This window comes from Takifugu flavidus, chromosome 17, assembly GCF_003711565.1.
Source record: "Takifugu flavidus isolate HTHZ2018 chromosome 17, ASM371156v2, whole genome shotgun sequence".
NCBI classification, from domain to species: Eukaryota; Metazoa; Chordata; class Actinopteri; order Tetraodontiformes; family Tetraodontidae; genus Takifugu; species Takifugu flavidus.
In genome coordinates, this window is record NC_079536.1 from 760001 (window position 1) to 775779 (window position 15779).

At 49.6% G+C, this 15779-nt stretch overlaps 2 protein-coding genes across 3 annotated transcripts; one reads left to right on the forward strand and one right to left on the reverse strand.

Moving 5' to 3' along the window:
* Positions 1–2565: 2565 nt before the first annotated feature.
* On the reverse strand, positions 2566–7876 carry gcm2 (glial cells missing transcription factor 2). 2 transcript variants are annotated; one of them, XM_057013360.1, is made up of 8 exons: positions 7630–7875; positions 6020–6083; positions 5689–5877; positions 5506–5618; positions 4064–4189; positions 3738–3994; positions 3409–3646; positions 2566–3336 (listed from the first exon to the last, which is right to left on the reverse strand). In XM_057013360.1, exons 1-8 carry the CDS (start codon positions 7720–7722, stop codon positions 3064–3066), a joined length of 1353 nt encoding a protein of 450 aa, XP_056869340.1. In that variant the 5' UTR covers positions 7723–7875; the 3' UTR covers positions 2566–3063. The 2 variants fall into 2 exon arrangements, with proteins under 2 accessions (XP_056869340.1, XP_056869339.1); XM_057013359.1 differs by having other exon boundaries at positions 2566–3646; positions 7630–7876.
* Positions 7877–8459: 583 nt separating this feature from the next.
* Positions 8460–15689, forward strand: sycp2l (synaptonemal complex protein 2-like). The gene is made up of 24 exons (XM_057013358.1): positions 8460–8552; positions 9716–9835; positions 9940–10053; positions 10210–10308; positions 10779–10803; positions 10896–10975; positions 11075–11163; positions 11245–11279; positions 11357–11499; positions 11565–11617; positions 11691–11736; positions 11802–11894; positions 11965–12037; positions 12123–12265; positions 12379–12490; positions 12705–12757; positions 13099–13168; positions 13259–13374; positions 13445–13487; positions 14243–14445; positions 14551–14744; positions 15221–15320; positions 15389–15447; positions 15524–15689. The coding sequence occupies exons 1-24, from the start codon at positions 8550–8552 to the stop codon at positions 15576–15578; spliced, it is 2121 nt and encodes a 706-aa protein (XP_056869338.1). The 5' UTR covers positions 8460–8549; the 3' UTR covers positions 15579–15689.
* Positions 15690–15779: the final 90 nt, after the last annotated feature.

Here is a 15779-nt window from a genome sequence, read left to right on the forward strand (position 1 = left end):
CGCTCTACACCTGCGCTGCCCTCAACGTGACATTAGGAGCACGAGAACCTCCAGACCGCTGCCAGGGAGCAGGGCCACGTTAAACTCGTTATCTCCAGCCGTGACTCACAGAAACATCCTGATGAGTAAACATGGCCGCCAAGACAGATGTTATCAGGGCTGATGCAATCACAGCAGCCGTCACGCTGGTTAACAACACTGTACATCAGGAGCAGTCAAACGGCCAGATAAGACTTCTCACGAATACATCCACACACACACACTAGGTTATATTACACAGGCGCGCACGCACACACACACACACACACACACACACGCACACACACACACACACACACACAACACACACACACACACCACACACACACACACACACACACACACACACACCACATGCTCCACTATAATCTGTTATAGATTCATATATGTTGGTCTCCTCCAGCCGGGACATGATACACCTGTACAGGGGAGTGTCCAGCTGTCCACAGGTGAGCTGTCCACAGGTGAGCTGTCCACAGGTGAGCTGTCCACAGGTGAGCTGTCCACAGGTGAGCTGTCCACAGGTGAGAGCTGTGTGCCTCCTTCTGTGGAAAACTGAGGTCACCTGTTGGAATTTAAAAGTGTGCAAACAAATTTGAAGTTCTCTAAATACAAATTCAGGATGTCGCACCAACTCTGTATGTTAAAATATGTCTATTAATGTCTGCCTGTCTGCCTGTCTGTCTGTCTGCCTGCCTGTCTGCCTGCCTGCCTGCCTGCCTGCCTGTCTACCTGCCTGCCTGTCTGCCTGCCTGCCTGCCTGCCTGCCTGCCTGCCTGCCTGCCTGTCTGCCTGCCTGCCTGCCTGTCTGCCTGTCTACCTGCCTGCCTGCCTGCCTGCCTGCCTGCCTGTCTGCCTGTCTACCTGCCTGCCTGTCTGCCTGCCTGCCTGCCTGTCTGCCTGCCTGTCTGTCTGTCTGCCTGCCTGTCTGCCTGCCTGCCTGCCTGCCTGTCTGTCTGCCTGCCTGCCTGCCTGCCTGCCTGTCTGCCTGTCTGCCTGCCTGCCTGCCTGCTGTCTGCCTGTCTGCTGCCTGCCTGCCTGCCTGTCTGCCTGTCTGCCTGTCTGCCTGCCTGTACATCTGTCTGTCTGCCTGTCTGCCTGTCTGCCTGCCTGTACATCTGCCTGCCTGCCTGCCTGTCTGTCTGCCTGCCTGCCTGCCTGCCTGCCTGCCTGTCTGCCTGCCTGCCTGTCTGTCTGCCTGCCTGTACATCTGTCTGTCTGTTGTAAATCACAACCATGTAGCATCAAATTGAAAACATCCATTAGTGCGGAGCCACATCACAGCTGGGGGACGAGTGGATGGAGGCAGAAGTTAGGATGTGTCGATGTTTTGAAAAGTATCTGGTGTCAGACGGATGATTTATTTAGTGGAGAAGAAGACGTAGGGGAGGGATGAAGTGATGTGCGTGTGAAAAGGCAGCGATGTAGATCAGCAGAGAGGAAGATACAATGATAAGAAGACGAGATGAAGAGATTGTTGGTGAAAGGCTAGAATTACACAGCTCTGGATTATCTGTGCTCAGCTCACCTGGTTTACAGGTGAGGGGCAGGTGAGACATGCGCTGGTGAGCAAGGCGGTGCTGCAATAGAAATCATCTTCTGACGCTCACGTCTGACAAAACAAAAACAAGTCAGTTAGCAGGCTAGCTGAGCTAGGCTAGCTGAGCTAGGCTAGGCTAGCTGACTGGCAGCATTCCGAGTGTCCTCAGAGCTACAGGTGAACAGCCGCCCTACAGACACAGCAGTGTGAAAGCACTCAGACGCTTTAGCTGCGTCAGGTCACTCACCTGTGGAGACACCTGAGTTGGCAGCTCTGATCTGGATTTGGTCGGACGTGTGTTCTGGCGTCCCCCGTGTGTGTCTGGATCAGAGTGGGTGGTGAAACGGTCGTCCAGCCAGCGAGGATAATTACGCTCTGATGGACGTTCATGTAAACTGCAGGAAGGTAACGAGTGAGACGATGAAAGAGGCCCGAAGAACTGATTTAATGGGCGGTAGTGAAAGAGTGGCGGAGGTTTTAAAGGTTCACGCTGGGGACAGTGAGGACTCCTGTCCTGACGTGTTCTTGTCAAAACAACATTTATTTCTCATACAGACTGAAAACACGGACTCTTTGATCTTCCGTTGCATTGTCCCTAAACGGGGGTGGGGTGGGGGGGTGGGGGGGGTCCAACTGAGGAGATTAACAGAGATGTTGAGGATCAAACGACTGACGACTGATTCCAACTCATAAGTGAGCATTAGTGTTTATTTCAGATCTTTACCTTGAGATTTCAGTGTATCAATAACGTTGATTATATCTTCGCTATCAGATTACCTCATTTTCGTGATCCTTCGGAGACGTTGCTGCGGGTGATCGCAGTGTTGCGCAACCTAAACAGATCTCAACAACTGAGTTCAGCCTCGCCAGTGACGACGGAACCTTTTAAAAATATAAATATAAATATAAATGTGAAGCCTGGACTTTAGGAGCCCTTTACAGAGAGAGTCGCCTTCACTTCCAGAGGAAAGAAAAAAGGTTGCAGCTTGTTTTTGTGAAACAACTTTGTCACCTCTTTAATCAAGAAATGAAGTTTCTTGTCTCATCAGTGTCACTCTACAGGTTTACAACTTCAATAAATAAGCCAGAAGATGTGAAAACCAGGAGAGAAGCTTCACTCGCTCCCGTTCAAAAAGGAAAAAGACAACATTCTTTTTCTTTCTGAGGTCTTTTGTGGTTCAAATTTATCTCTGAACAATGGAAACAGCTCGATTCCAAAATCCAAAAGCTATCGTGAGTCTGATGATGCTGAAAGAAATGACCGACGTTTGGAGGACAAAAAAACAACAAACCATGAAAACACAAATAACACAGGTTGTGGGGTCCGAGTGGCGGTGAAGACGCTGGATCCAGACTCTCGTTCCAGGTATTCTTTACTTACAGGGTCCTTAAATACAGGAGCTGAGGGAAACAAAAGTCCAGAAATGTCTTCAAAAAGGTTCTAGTGCACCAACAATGGTTTGTCCTGGTGCTCCTGGAGCTCTTCAGTAGTCCTCGTAGCGGTACGTGTTGGGGTAGGTGTAACGGTAGTCGCAGCCATCGGCTCGCTCAGTCTTGGTTTGCAAGGGTTCCGGCTGAAAGGACAGGGACTTGATGACGCCCCCGGGCTCCTCCATCACCTTGACCTCAGTGGAATATGAAGAAGAGGCCTCGTCCAACAAGGTGGAGCAGCTGGGTAGGCCTGGTGCTTTGGGAGGGGCACAGGACTGGTAGGACGGAAGGCCAGATGGAGGCTTCGGACACGGTTGATAGGACACCTGAGGAGGACAGGCCAAGACTTTAAATACCGTGATGAATCTGAGCGTGTCGGAGCCTCGCGTGGGACTGACCTTTGTGGTGGTGGTGATGATCGTTTGCAGCGCTGCTGGAGACCCAGGGGCATTGCTGGGGTAGCGGCAGGGGTAGTCCGCACCGTAGTAATGGTGGTTGTCACCATAGGGAGTGGAACTCTTCAGGAGGTCCTTCCAGCCTGCAGGAGGTTTCCCTTGCGGGTCAAAGGAGGAGGACGTGGAAAGAGAACCCGATGATGGCGTGGAGGACGAGGATGAGCCCAAAACTGGAGCGACCCTGCACAGAGTTCATGATCTCGTTCAAAACCTGGTTTCAAATCTCAGCATCTTTATCAAACCCATTTATGTGTCCAGCACAGCAGTCTAACCTGGGGTCACAGAGGTCAGAGGTCATGGGATACGAAGGGGAGGTCAAGTATCCTTGAAATTCATAGCCAGGGCGGCCCATGTAAAGCCTTGGATTGGAAGGCTTCTGAATTCCAGATGAAACATCCCCAAGGGAATTATGGGGGTTGTAATATGGTTCTGGGCTTTGGAACGCTGGATAATGTTGTGGGAAACTTGGCTCGATGAAGGAGATCCTGTCTGATGAGTCCACACAGGAGAGGAGGGCCGGGCCGAGAGCCTGAGGAGCAACACACACGCATGAACACCCCAACCCTGGAACGCTGCTGTGTGTCCGTCGGTAGCTCACCTGCGTCTCGATCAGGCGCCTCTTGGGAGTGAACGGAGGAGAGTTCACTCGTCTCTTCACTGAACTTCTTCTGGCTTCAGTCTCTGACTTGGACTCTGGTCTGGGATGATCGTGGACTCCTTTAGCCTGGACCACACAAAGGAAAGTTTGTGAGGAGTTTCTGGAATCGGCTTCACCTTCATCTGTGATATCAGGACCCACAGACGGTCTCCATCTCTGTGTTGGTGCAGAACGTGTGGAGATCTGAGTGAGGCCATAAGGTTCTACCTGTGTAGACCTTTAATGTCACATTTATAAACTTCAGGCGTGGACGGCGGTGAAATGTCTCAACAAATCGCCCAGAGGAGAACATTTTCTTCAAAGCTGATAGTCGATGGACATCCTGCATGAAGTATCCAGCACCTGTTAACACGCGTCCGTCACACCTGGTTTGAAGGTTTTATGGTCTGATATGAACCCAAGTTGACTCATCAAAATCCAGTTTAAACTAGCTCAGAATGATCTTCTTTCATGTTTAAATGGTAAAACTGCAGCTCAACGACCACAAACACTGCTGTTAACCAACGAGCATAAACATCTGTCACATCTGGAGGATCCTCTGCCTCAGTCGCCACGTGATGTTCTAATGAGTCTAATAAACCAGCTGAAAAGGTCCTGGGCTAACGAGGTGTGAGGATCCTTCTCTTCATGTGTGGATACGACAGAGGAGCGTCTCAGTCAGCGTCTGGTCTCCATCTTCACGTATCTTCTTCAGGTCAGAGACTTTGTTCAAACAATCCTCTAAACGGAGATGTTCATGGATGTGAGGATTCAGACTCTCCATCACTTGGTTGAAGCAACTTTAGCAACATTTGCAGCCTCCAGCCTTCTTCACTTAGTTGTCACTCCTGGATTTGGGACGTGTTCGGATGTTCTTCTTCCTGTCCAGCTCTGTCAGGGTGGATGGAGACATCTCTCCAGATATGTCTGAGGTCCAATTAAGGCACATGAGATGTGTCTATTGTCTCCAAAGATGATGAGTAGTTGTTTCAGCACACGGGAACAGGAGCTCAATTTCCCCAGATTGGTGTATTTGGTCGGACAACCAGCTGTGAGGGGATTCTGATTCCTCCTCCACTAATAAAGGAGCTCAAGAGAACCTTCAGAGCAGCAGAAATGTCCTTTAGTCTTTTCCAGATGTGTGTGGGTTCAGTCCAGTCACTGAGCTCATTGGTTCGCTAGCCATCATGGAAGCTGGAAGACCTTCTATTCTGGATTCTAACATACGACTGCATGGTTCTGAACGTTCTGACTGCACTGCGCTCATCTGGGTCTCATGGTTCCTCATGTTCTCCATCCTTATTTCGCCTTTCAGATCTTCTGTGCAGCAGCAGCAGCAGTTTTCATATGTTTGCTAATGTATGTTTGTGGTCTGAGCTTCAGTACAAGCTATCGGTGCTGACCTGAAAGAAGATGGCCTTCCCGTCCACCCTCCAGAAGTTGGTAACCGGGTAACCGCTGTGACCACGACACGGCAGCAGCTCCAGCGTAGCGTTACAGCTGGGACACAGCTTCTCTGAAATGCAGTTTGGTTGGATGAATGTGGGGGAGGAGGCGGGGCAGGAACTGGTTCTGGATCCACTTACTCTGCTGTTTCTGCCGGGCCTTATCGCAGATGGCCGGGCGCAGCTGCAGCCGGGAGCCGTCCGGCAGGCTGCAGCCGCGGGAGCAGATCACCACTCCCAGGCAGGACTTCTTCAGGATCTGGCAGTTGTGGTTGTTGGTGTTCCTCATGGCCCATCCAGACAGATGTCTCTGAGCATTCTTATCTTCCGCTGAAAACAAACGGGACACAGCTGGAGTGCAGGCTAACCTGTTCCTGAGGGGGGCCGTCACCAGCCAACTGGGATGGGTCACGTGGTAACCAGACCCTCAGCAGGTCATGATGTCACTGTGTCAGCGTGTGAACGTTCTCACCACTGTAGATGAAGCGGACGTAGCCGTCAGTCCACTCCTGGAACGAGTCGAACTGCTTCATGTCCTGCAGACAGACAGGCAGGCAGACAGGCAGGCAGGCAGAGAGACAGGCAGACAGGCAGGCAGGCAGAGAGAGACAGGCAGGCAGACAGGCAGGCAGAGAGACAGGCAGAGAGACAGGCAGGCAGGCAGGCAGACAGACAGAGAGACAGGCAGAGAGACAGGCAGAGAGACAGGCAGGCAGGCAGGCAGACAGGCAGAGAGACAGGCAGAGAGACAGGCAGACAGGCAGGCAGAGAGACAGGCAGGCAGGCAGGCAGACAGGCAGAGAGACAGGCAGACAGGCAGGCAGGCAGGCAGGCAGGCAGGCAGGCAGACAGACAGACAGGCAGGCAGACAGACAGTTTGAGTCATATTAAAAGTGTCTGATGGATCTTTTAAACCTGCAGAAACACCTGAAATGACGCTTAAATAACGATAATGTCATAAATCAACATAAATCAACACAACGTCCGGATCTAATCAACAATCCTCACTGCTAAACACAAATAAACAGCAATAACACGACAATAATGAGGCGGAGGGATTATTGACGACTGCGCTGGAGTTTAATGATAATTAACGATTAGTCTTGATACAAAGGTGATGATATTGATCAGCGTCGGAGCGTTTACACGTTTTCATGGAAATAGAAATATAGAAACCAGTTTTTACTGTTTGAGCAACAACAGAGAGGAGTTGACTCAGCACACACACACACACGCACACACACACACACACACACGCACACACGCACACACGCACGACACACACACACACACACGCACACACGCACGCACACACACACAAACACACGCACACACACACACACAACACACACACACACACACACACACACACACACACACACACACACACACAGAATCTTTGAATAACCTTGAAATAACATCAGAACATGTTGGGGGGGCACCTGTGGTCACTCTGGTGATCTAAAGGTTCTTGGTTCAATTAGTGGTGTGTGTGTGTGTGTGGTGTGTGTGTGTGCGTGTGTGTGAAACATCTGTTCAGAATATCAGAAAATTCAGATCAAATTTTTGCTCAATAATAAAAAAAAGGTAATAATAATAATTTTTGTTTATTTTATAGTAACTTTTTCACTGATGTTTTTAATTATTTGAACATTACTGAATGAGGCTGAACTGTTGAAAGACATCAAACATTAACATCCAAATCTAATGATTTCATAGATTTATGTCTGTTATTAATGTCTTTAATGTAAATGCACAATGTTGCAGTGACGTTTCGGGGGAACAATTGTTGCATTGCTACATTTTTAATGGCTCATTTTGACTGAACAATCAAACGTTGCTGCATCTGAAAAGTGATAATGAAAGTTTGACATCGGAGTAAACGTCACGTGATCAATAGTTAACCTGCTAAAATCATCCTAACGAGCTAAAACGGTGATTGATTAATGTCCTGTGAAGTTCACAAAGACTCAAAGTGTTTCAAAAAATGGACATTTTAATCAAATGTTTCATCCAAAGTTTGATCGTCCTGATTCAACTAACGACTTCCGTCCATCGATTATTGATTATTAATCGGGTTACCTGCGGGAGTTTAGGGTCGTTGATGTCCCACGTGAACTTCATTCCGACGGAACACACGCAGTCTGAGTCCTCGCGCTCCTCCGCTCGTGACATCCTTCCGATCGCGATTCTGATCCTGGTCCTGGTCCTGGTTCTGGTTCCGGTCCAGATCGGGTCAGAAGGTTGAGGCTTCGGAACAAAGAGAACGTGCGTCTCGCGGCTCGTCGCGTGCGGCTGTAGTGAGCCTCAGGTAGGACCGATCAACAGGTGAGTGCAGAGGCGCGAGGAGGGTGGAGGGGGGGGCAGATGCTGGAGTGGGTGGTGTTTTGGGAGGCGGGGGGGGGGGGGGTGTAGGCAAAGATCGGCCGAGATATTGAGCTAAGAGGAAATAATAACAAGTTTCTTTTATTTTACACGCGGAATCACATCAATGGAACTGTTACACACACACACACACACACACACACACACACACACAGCTCTTGTGTGTGTGTTGTGCAAACACTTCTGTGTTTCTCCTAAAACAAATAAACTCATTTGTCATCAATTAGAGGACACGAGGACACGCGTAACGTGACCTCACCTGCACAGGTAGAGTCTGTGCGTGTCCCAGTCCAGTCGCTCATCTTCCCCCTCTGCACCAGCAGAACCAGTAAGTGTCCCAGTATAAGAGACCGGCCCAAGACTCCAGTGAATAATCATAGGATTGCCTTGTGTACGTGTTATTGATTATAGATTCCCCAGTTTTGTATCTCAGTTGTGAAGAAAAGAGAGATTTATAGCGGGAAACAGATGCGCGCGGCGCCGAAGCCTCGCTCCTTCCTTAATTGATTGATAATTGATCACGTGCCCCGGTTGCAGCAGTGCGCCTGCGCATTTGCGAGCGCGTTAATTGCGGGCAGCTGTGCACGCGCTCCTCACACGCAAGGACGGGAGACGTGATGGTGAGTGAACCTATTGATGGATTCAGCCTCTGATCGGAGGCGGTTCGAGCAGTTTCAACTGAAGCTTCCAGATGTTGAGTCGACATTAAAAATGAGATCAATCAGGTCGATGGGATGAAACAGGCCGGAAACAGCCCGCAGGGTTCTGGCGGTTGATCCCATGTGGCTAAATGGGATCAAGACGCCACACTGGGTCCGTGTGCCTACAGGGCGGCCATCTTGGTACAGTGCTACTGGCTTCTCTATAGAGGAATTAAGCTTCTACACAATTATCATAAATCACACATTTATAGGTTACAAACATCAGCTATTACAGTCATAAATGGAACAAAAGCAACTTGAAAACGTTTAGCTACTAATTTAAAACACTATACTGAAGTATGATATATAATAAGCTTTATAGTTATCATTGTTTCATTATATTGGCATTGCTACTATTATCAGTTAATTAGCAGTTAATTGAGCGGAGTCCACTGGCTCTCCTCTGCTTTCCTGGAAGCTTTTGTCGGTAGTTGATAAAATAGAATAAATAAAATGCAAGTTTTTGGCCTCAGAAAGTGGACTGTACTTTATTCAGAAACATGCAGACGCTTCTTTAACTGATCCCAAACTACACAAAAACTACGCTTATTGATTCCTAACGTCACATTTTAACCAACATTTTGTCTTGGATTAGTTATTTAAGCAGCAATCCCCTGTATAATAGGCTGGAAGTGTTCCAGGGTTGCTATATAACAACCTGTATTATCCTTTACTTGCATCTTACCTATGAAAAGTGTTCCCACAACATTTGGGCTGAATCTTCTGCTCATTACAGCATCTGTATGCAGCACAAAAGTCCAGCATGTTTTCAGTTTTGTGGGAAGCTTGTATGCCAATAACATTAAGTAAAATTTGTATTTGGGTAGTAAAACCATTATTTTTGAAGTATCCAATATAGATATGTGTGATGTTTTGAGCAAACTTGGTAATTGAGTCCAACGATCGTGAGTAAGTCTACTTTGAGCCCCTGCTAACCCTGTACCAAGATGGCGGCGCGTTCCGTCCCTCCACGTGTGTAAATGTCTGGATTTGTTGCAGCCTAGGGCGCCCCCTAGAGTCCGTCTGTATGCACTGACCAGCAGGTGAAAGAATCGCTGAAATTAGGTGTGCGCGTGTTTCAGCTGGAAGTGAAGATGGAGGACTGTCTGAACCGGGACGATCCTGCAGGACTGGTGTCGGTTCTGCAACACGAAGGTCTCACCAGCAGCACTCTCAACAGACTGAACCAGCTGGTTACCCGGGTAAGAGAGAGTGTGTGTGTGTGAGCGTGTGTGTGAGCGTGTGTGTGAGCCTGTGTGTGTGTGTGGTGATGGTTTTTGATACGTGAGAGGATGTTCTGTTTCAGGACTTGCGTGAGCCTGGTTTTAGCCGGGTTCTGACTGTGATGAAGACTTTGGACCTTCTTTCGGAGGACCGGGCCCACCTGCAGACCCTCGTCAGCCAAGGACTCACGGCCAAAGTAACGACGATCCTGCAGCAGAAACGCGTTGTGTGTGTGTTGTGGTGTGTGTGTGTGTGTGTGTGGTGTGTGTGTGTGGTGTGAGGTGTTGTGTGTGTGTGGCTGCGCGCGTGTGTGTGTGTGTGTGTGTGTGTGGCTCTGACGCTGTGTGTTCAGGTGCTGCTCTGGTCGGAGGCGCTGCATCATGTGATCGTCTGTGACAGAGACGCTGAGAACCTGCTGAGCCTCACAGACGCCTTCTTGGACTTCTTCATGGTGGGAGCTGCTGAGGGGGGGCAATAAGGGAGGTTAATGCTTTAATCTCTCTCCCCCTCTAGAAGAAAAAAGTCCTGAGAAAGAATAAAAGAAGGAGGAGAGAAGGAAAAAAAGAAAGTCTAAGAGAGAGAGTAAGAAAACAAGAGAAAAAAGGGGAGTAAAAAAAGAGAAGGATGGAATGATAGAGAAGAAAAAAGAAAGAGGGAGATAGAGAGAAGAAAAAAAAGAGAAAATAAAAAGCAGAGAAGAAGAAAAAGGAGCAGCAAAGATATGAATAAAAAAAGGAGAAAAAGAGAGAGAAGAAAGGTCTCTCAAAACTCTTAAGAAACTAGGGAAAAGGGTCCTGAAAAAGAAAGAAAGAAGGAACTCCTCTCTCTCTCCCCCCCTCCCTCTCCTATCTCTCTCTCTCCTCCCCCCCCTCATCCTCCCTCCTCTCCCCCCTCCCCCCCCCCCCTTTGTCTCCCATGCAGTTGCTGGCTCAGTCTTCTCTCCCAGGTTAGTTTACCATTGCTGTCATCATGTTTTTCCGACTAACCTGACCTGTCTCACCTGTCTCACCTGTATCGATGCACCCGTCTGTGTCTTAGTCAGTCAGCTGTCTGTGGTTCTCCTCCATCTGGCCCAGCTTGCACTGGAACCAGATCTTCCCTTCTCAATGAGGCTGGAGGTAAAAAGCTTTGCTGAGTTCATATTCAGAACCAACCAAGCCGGTCGGCCCAGAACCTTTGGGACGTCCCGATCGGTCACTGGTGTGTTCTTGTCTCAGGCCATCAGAACCTTTAACAGCATCATGGAGGGTCTGACTCGAGAGCAAAGGAGGCTGATCCAGAACAACCACAACATGGCTGATGTCATGTATGTAAACGTGACATTCACGTGTCTTTCTGCTGTGGTGAGCGCACCTGTGCACCTGCCGCTGACCTGTCTGTCTGTCAGGTGTCAGATGGCAGCAGCCCTCCAGACGGTGGGAGGTCAGGAACCTTTCCTTCTGATGATCAAACTCCCAGGTGAATTCTCCTCTTGATGCTTTGATGTGCGTCTGTTTCAGACTACGAGCTGCAGGTCAGCCTGTCGGAGGCTCTGTGTCGCCTGACGCCCAGGAAGCAGCGCGACCACAGAGCCCGTCGCTGGTTCTCCAGCGGTGACATCAGCGCTGCCTTCTGTGACATCACGGACAAAGACTTCGAAGTGGTCAGTGGTCAGCCGGTAACTGCCTCAGCCCTCAAACCCTCTGACCCGTCTCGTCCGTCTCTCAGGACTGTCGCCGGTTCCTCAACTTCGTCAACAGTTTCCATGGTGACCGCAGAAGGTGGTTTGTGTGTCTTTAACCACGTGAAACCAAAGGGTGTGAGTCTAATTGGCTGCTGCGTTCTGTCGTCCAGGGTTTACACCTTCCCCTGCCTGGCGGCGTTTCTGGGCTCCACCCAGGTGAAACGTGCCTCTGCTTGTTCCCTCGACTGTTTCTCCCCGACTGAACCGCGCTTCTCCTGCAGCTCTTTCCTCCCAAAGACGACAAGCTGGAGAAGTTCTGGATTGATTTCAACTTGAGTTCTGAGTGTGTCAGCTTCTTCGTCGATGATCCCCAGGTACAGTCGGTACCATTATCAGAGTACAGTCACAGACCACCAGACTGGAGTCTCGTATTCTTGGTTCGAGGGTTTTCTGTGGGGGTCCATCCACCTGCTGAGGGAGGCGGTGGATCACTACAGTTTTCAGCTTAAACATGATGGTCAGTACTAAAGCACGTCTGATCTGATGCTCCCTGATGCATATAAAACCGGTCTCAGCTCGTGCCTCTCGCTGGTCTTTCCCAGGATGCATCGGGCTGGAGGCCATCTTGAGGGTCCATCTGAACAAGCCCATCACGCACCACAACTGCAGTGGTCAAACGGTGGCGCTGACCTTTGACTCTGAACACCATGAGCAGCTGCAGGAAGCTGCCAGGAGAGTCTATAAGGTGCATGTCGGTTCCACTGGCTTCCAGTAAAACCAAACTAATGCACTGAACCCTTTCAGTTAGGAGATGTTTGGACCTGATTTTCTTTTATTTTTTTTGGACTCTGTTAACAGGAGGTGAGGTGTTTCACCGACGTGGAACAGACCGATGGTACAGTGCGGGTGCCCAACGTCAGTTGTAGAGTCTACAGCAGGAAGAAACCCAAGAAAGAAAGTCACCTGAAGAGTGAGTCTGTGGGCGCAGGGGTCCCCCTGGTGGACACGGGTGGTATTACATCTCCATTGCATTAGTCACCTTCGAGGTAGAATGTTTTTCACCTGTGGTTTCACCTGCCCAGCACCCATTACAGTTCCTGTTCCCTACATGCTAACCAGAACTCTATGACCCCTGACCTTTAGCAATTCTGACTTTCTCTCTCCTGTTCTTTTTCTCTCTGCAGTTTTGCCTTTGTCCTCTCCAAGCAGCGGTGATGAAGACAACAGTGTGGTGAAGGTAAGATGATGGGAAACACCTGATTTTTGATCAGAGCTGTGGGCTGGTACTGGTATCTGGTCAATCCTGTCTTCGTACCCTGTCCTGTTGCATCCATCTCTGATTTGTGAGAGATGGGCTCTGATGGCTGCACTACATTACCCAGTGTGCACTAGTATGTGGCACACACCTGCCCCTTGTATGCAAAGAATTTTATTAAAAATGAGCGCCACGCTCTCATCGTGTGCTGGTTCTGACCGCCCACCACCTAATTTACCTGCCGAGGGTTGAATAAGGGGAGGATTTCTTCCACTTAAATCACCGTTATTGATTGATTTGCCCAGAGAAACTGTTGTTTTCAGAATGTGAACAGGAGCCGAGCAGAGCTCCAGTTCGATCAGCTGAGAACATCAACACCAACGTATGAATCCGGTGAGACTGACAAACTGACACGAGAAGGGTCAGATCTACAGACAAGACGTGCACGTACAAGCGTGTCTGTTGGTGTGTGACACGATACAGGCGCTGACAGGAAGGGCTCACCGACGGAGGTCGCTTGGTGTCCTGTAGGGGAGGGGCTAAACGTCTCGCCAGAGAAGACGCAGATGTTTGGAGGACGCAGCACTGCTGTAAGAAAGGTGTGTTGACATTTGGGCTCTTTCTACTGGGACTCAGATCAGAGTTCTCACCTGCTGGTTTCCTGTCCAGGAGATCTTTGCTTCCAGCAGGAAGAGAGCTGCTGCAGATTCAGGTCGGTATGATTCCGTTCCTCTGTTTACAGAAGAGTGCTAGAGCTATTAGAGGTGCTAGAGGTGCTAGAGGTGCTAGAGGTGCTAGAGCTATTAGAGCTTCTAGAGGTGCTAGAGCTATTAGAGCTTCTAGAGCTGCTAGAGCTATTAGAGCTGCTAGAGCTTCTAGAGCTATTAGAGCTGCTAGAGCTGCTAGAGCTGCTAGAGCTATTAGAGCTGCTAGAGCTTCTAGAGCTATTAGAGCTGCTAGAGCTTCTAGAGCTTCTAGAGCTACTAGAGCTGCTAGAGCTTCTAGAGCTATTAGAGCTATTAGAGCTGCTAGAGCTTCTAGAGCTATTAGAGCTGCTAGAGCTGCTAGAGCTATTAGAGCTGCTAGAGCTATTAGAGCTGCTAGAGCTTCTAGAGTTGCTAGAGTTGCTAGAGTTGCTAGGGCTACTTCTCTTTTAGCTCACAAACACAGTTATAAGTTTTAGGACTTTGCCAAAAACGTGACACAGAAGTTAACTTTTGATTAGTTGCTTCCTGTTTGGCCGTTAAGAGAAAACGTAATGTTTAGACAATTTTGTTCACACATTATCTTTGTCTTTCATGCACTATACAGTACAGTATACATGTATACCACACACACACACACACACTATATACACTTTTTACGATCTAATGTCAGTTAATGTGTTTGTATGCCCCAGCACTAATGCTCTTCTGTAACCATGGATACTGTAATCTCATGAGTTGAACTGGCTCTGTGAACATGAAGGGTACCTGTCCGACACACCTGCGGCTGAGCCGGCCCATAAGAGCGCAGGACATCAGTTACAGGAAGAGGAAGAGGAGGAGGAGGAGGAAGATGAGAGCAAAGTTCCTGCTTTAGCATCGGAGGCGGAGCTAAAGGCAGACCTGAGCAGAGGCGTCATGACCGCTTTCAAAACCTTCAAGATGCAGTTAGAGGAGCACTTCACCGTCAGTTGTAGTTATATATTTTATATTTATATTTAAGTTTGATCACTAATAGGTTGGCCAATATCGGGTATTGATCATGAAACCTAATTAAGAGACTGTTTTCAGGGCTGCTGGCGAGACGTTGAGGCCGAAGTCCTTCGGTCTTTGAAAGACTGTCAGCAACAGGTTTCAGCCCTGCTCGCTGCTGTCCATCAACAAAGGTACCGCCCCCTGACACCTGTCCATCAACAAAGGTACCGCCCCCTGACACCTGTCCATCAACAAAGGCACCGCCCCCTGACACCTGTCCATCAACAAAGGTACCGCCCCTGACACCTGTCATAAACAAAGGTACGCCCCCTGACACCTGTCCATCAACCAAGGTACCACCCCCCTGACACACCTGTCCATCAACAAAGATACCGCCCCCTGACACACCTGCCCATCAACCAAGGTACCGCCCCCTGACACCTGTCAATCAACCAAGGTACCGCCCCCTGACACATGTCCAACAAAGGTACCAGCCCCTGACACCTGTCAATCAACCAAGGTACCGCCCCTGACACCTGTCAATCAACCAAGGTACCGCCCCCTGACACACCTGTCCATCAATCAAGGTACAGCCCCCTGACACACCTGTCCATCACCAGAGGCACCGCCCCTCTGACACACCTGTCCATCAACCGAGGCCCCGCCCCTCTGACACACCTGTCCATCACCAGAGGCACCGCCCCTCTGACACACCTGTCCATCAACCGAGGCCCCGCCCCTCTGACACACCTGTGTATTTCTGTAGGTTGTCGTTGCTGCAGACCTTCGAGAACAACATCACTTTCCAGCTGAAGCATCTCCAGGAAGCATCAGCCAGCCTGAGCTCCATAGATGCAGAGATCCTGGTACTGGTACACCTTCTGTAAACTGGACCGGTTCTGCTCAGACCCGGCTTCTGACTCTTGTCTTCCAGAGTTCGTTCCGCAGTGAGACGCAGCGTCTCGGCCTGTTCTGTGAAGACCAGCAGCAGAGGTCAGTCGGTCCTGTTCCTGGCCTCAGGGTCTCATTTGGACTCGTTCCAGACCTGTTCTGGATCTGTCACCCTCAGGCTGAAATCTCCAGTCAGCAAAGACTTGACGTCACCCCGTCCACCGAAGCAGTGAGGAGGGACCAGCCGGACCGGGAGGGACCAGCCGGACCGGGCCGGACCAAAGTGGTGTCCACCAATATTGGGTTTTTCCACCTGAATCAAAAATAAAGAGGTTGTAATCAAACGAGCTTGATTTGGTTTTTCTGCCTTGATGCGAGTGTCACGACCAGGCTGAACCGGGCCAGATTGTTCTGAAGCCATCTTCATGGATCAG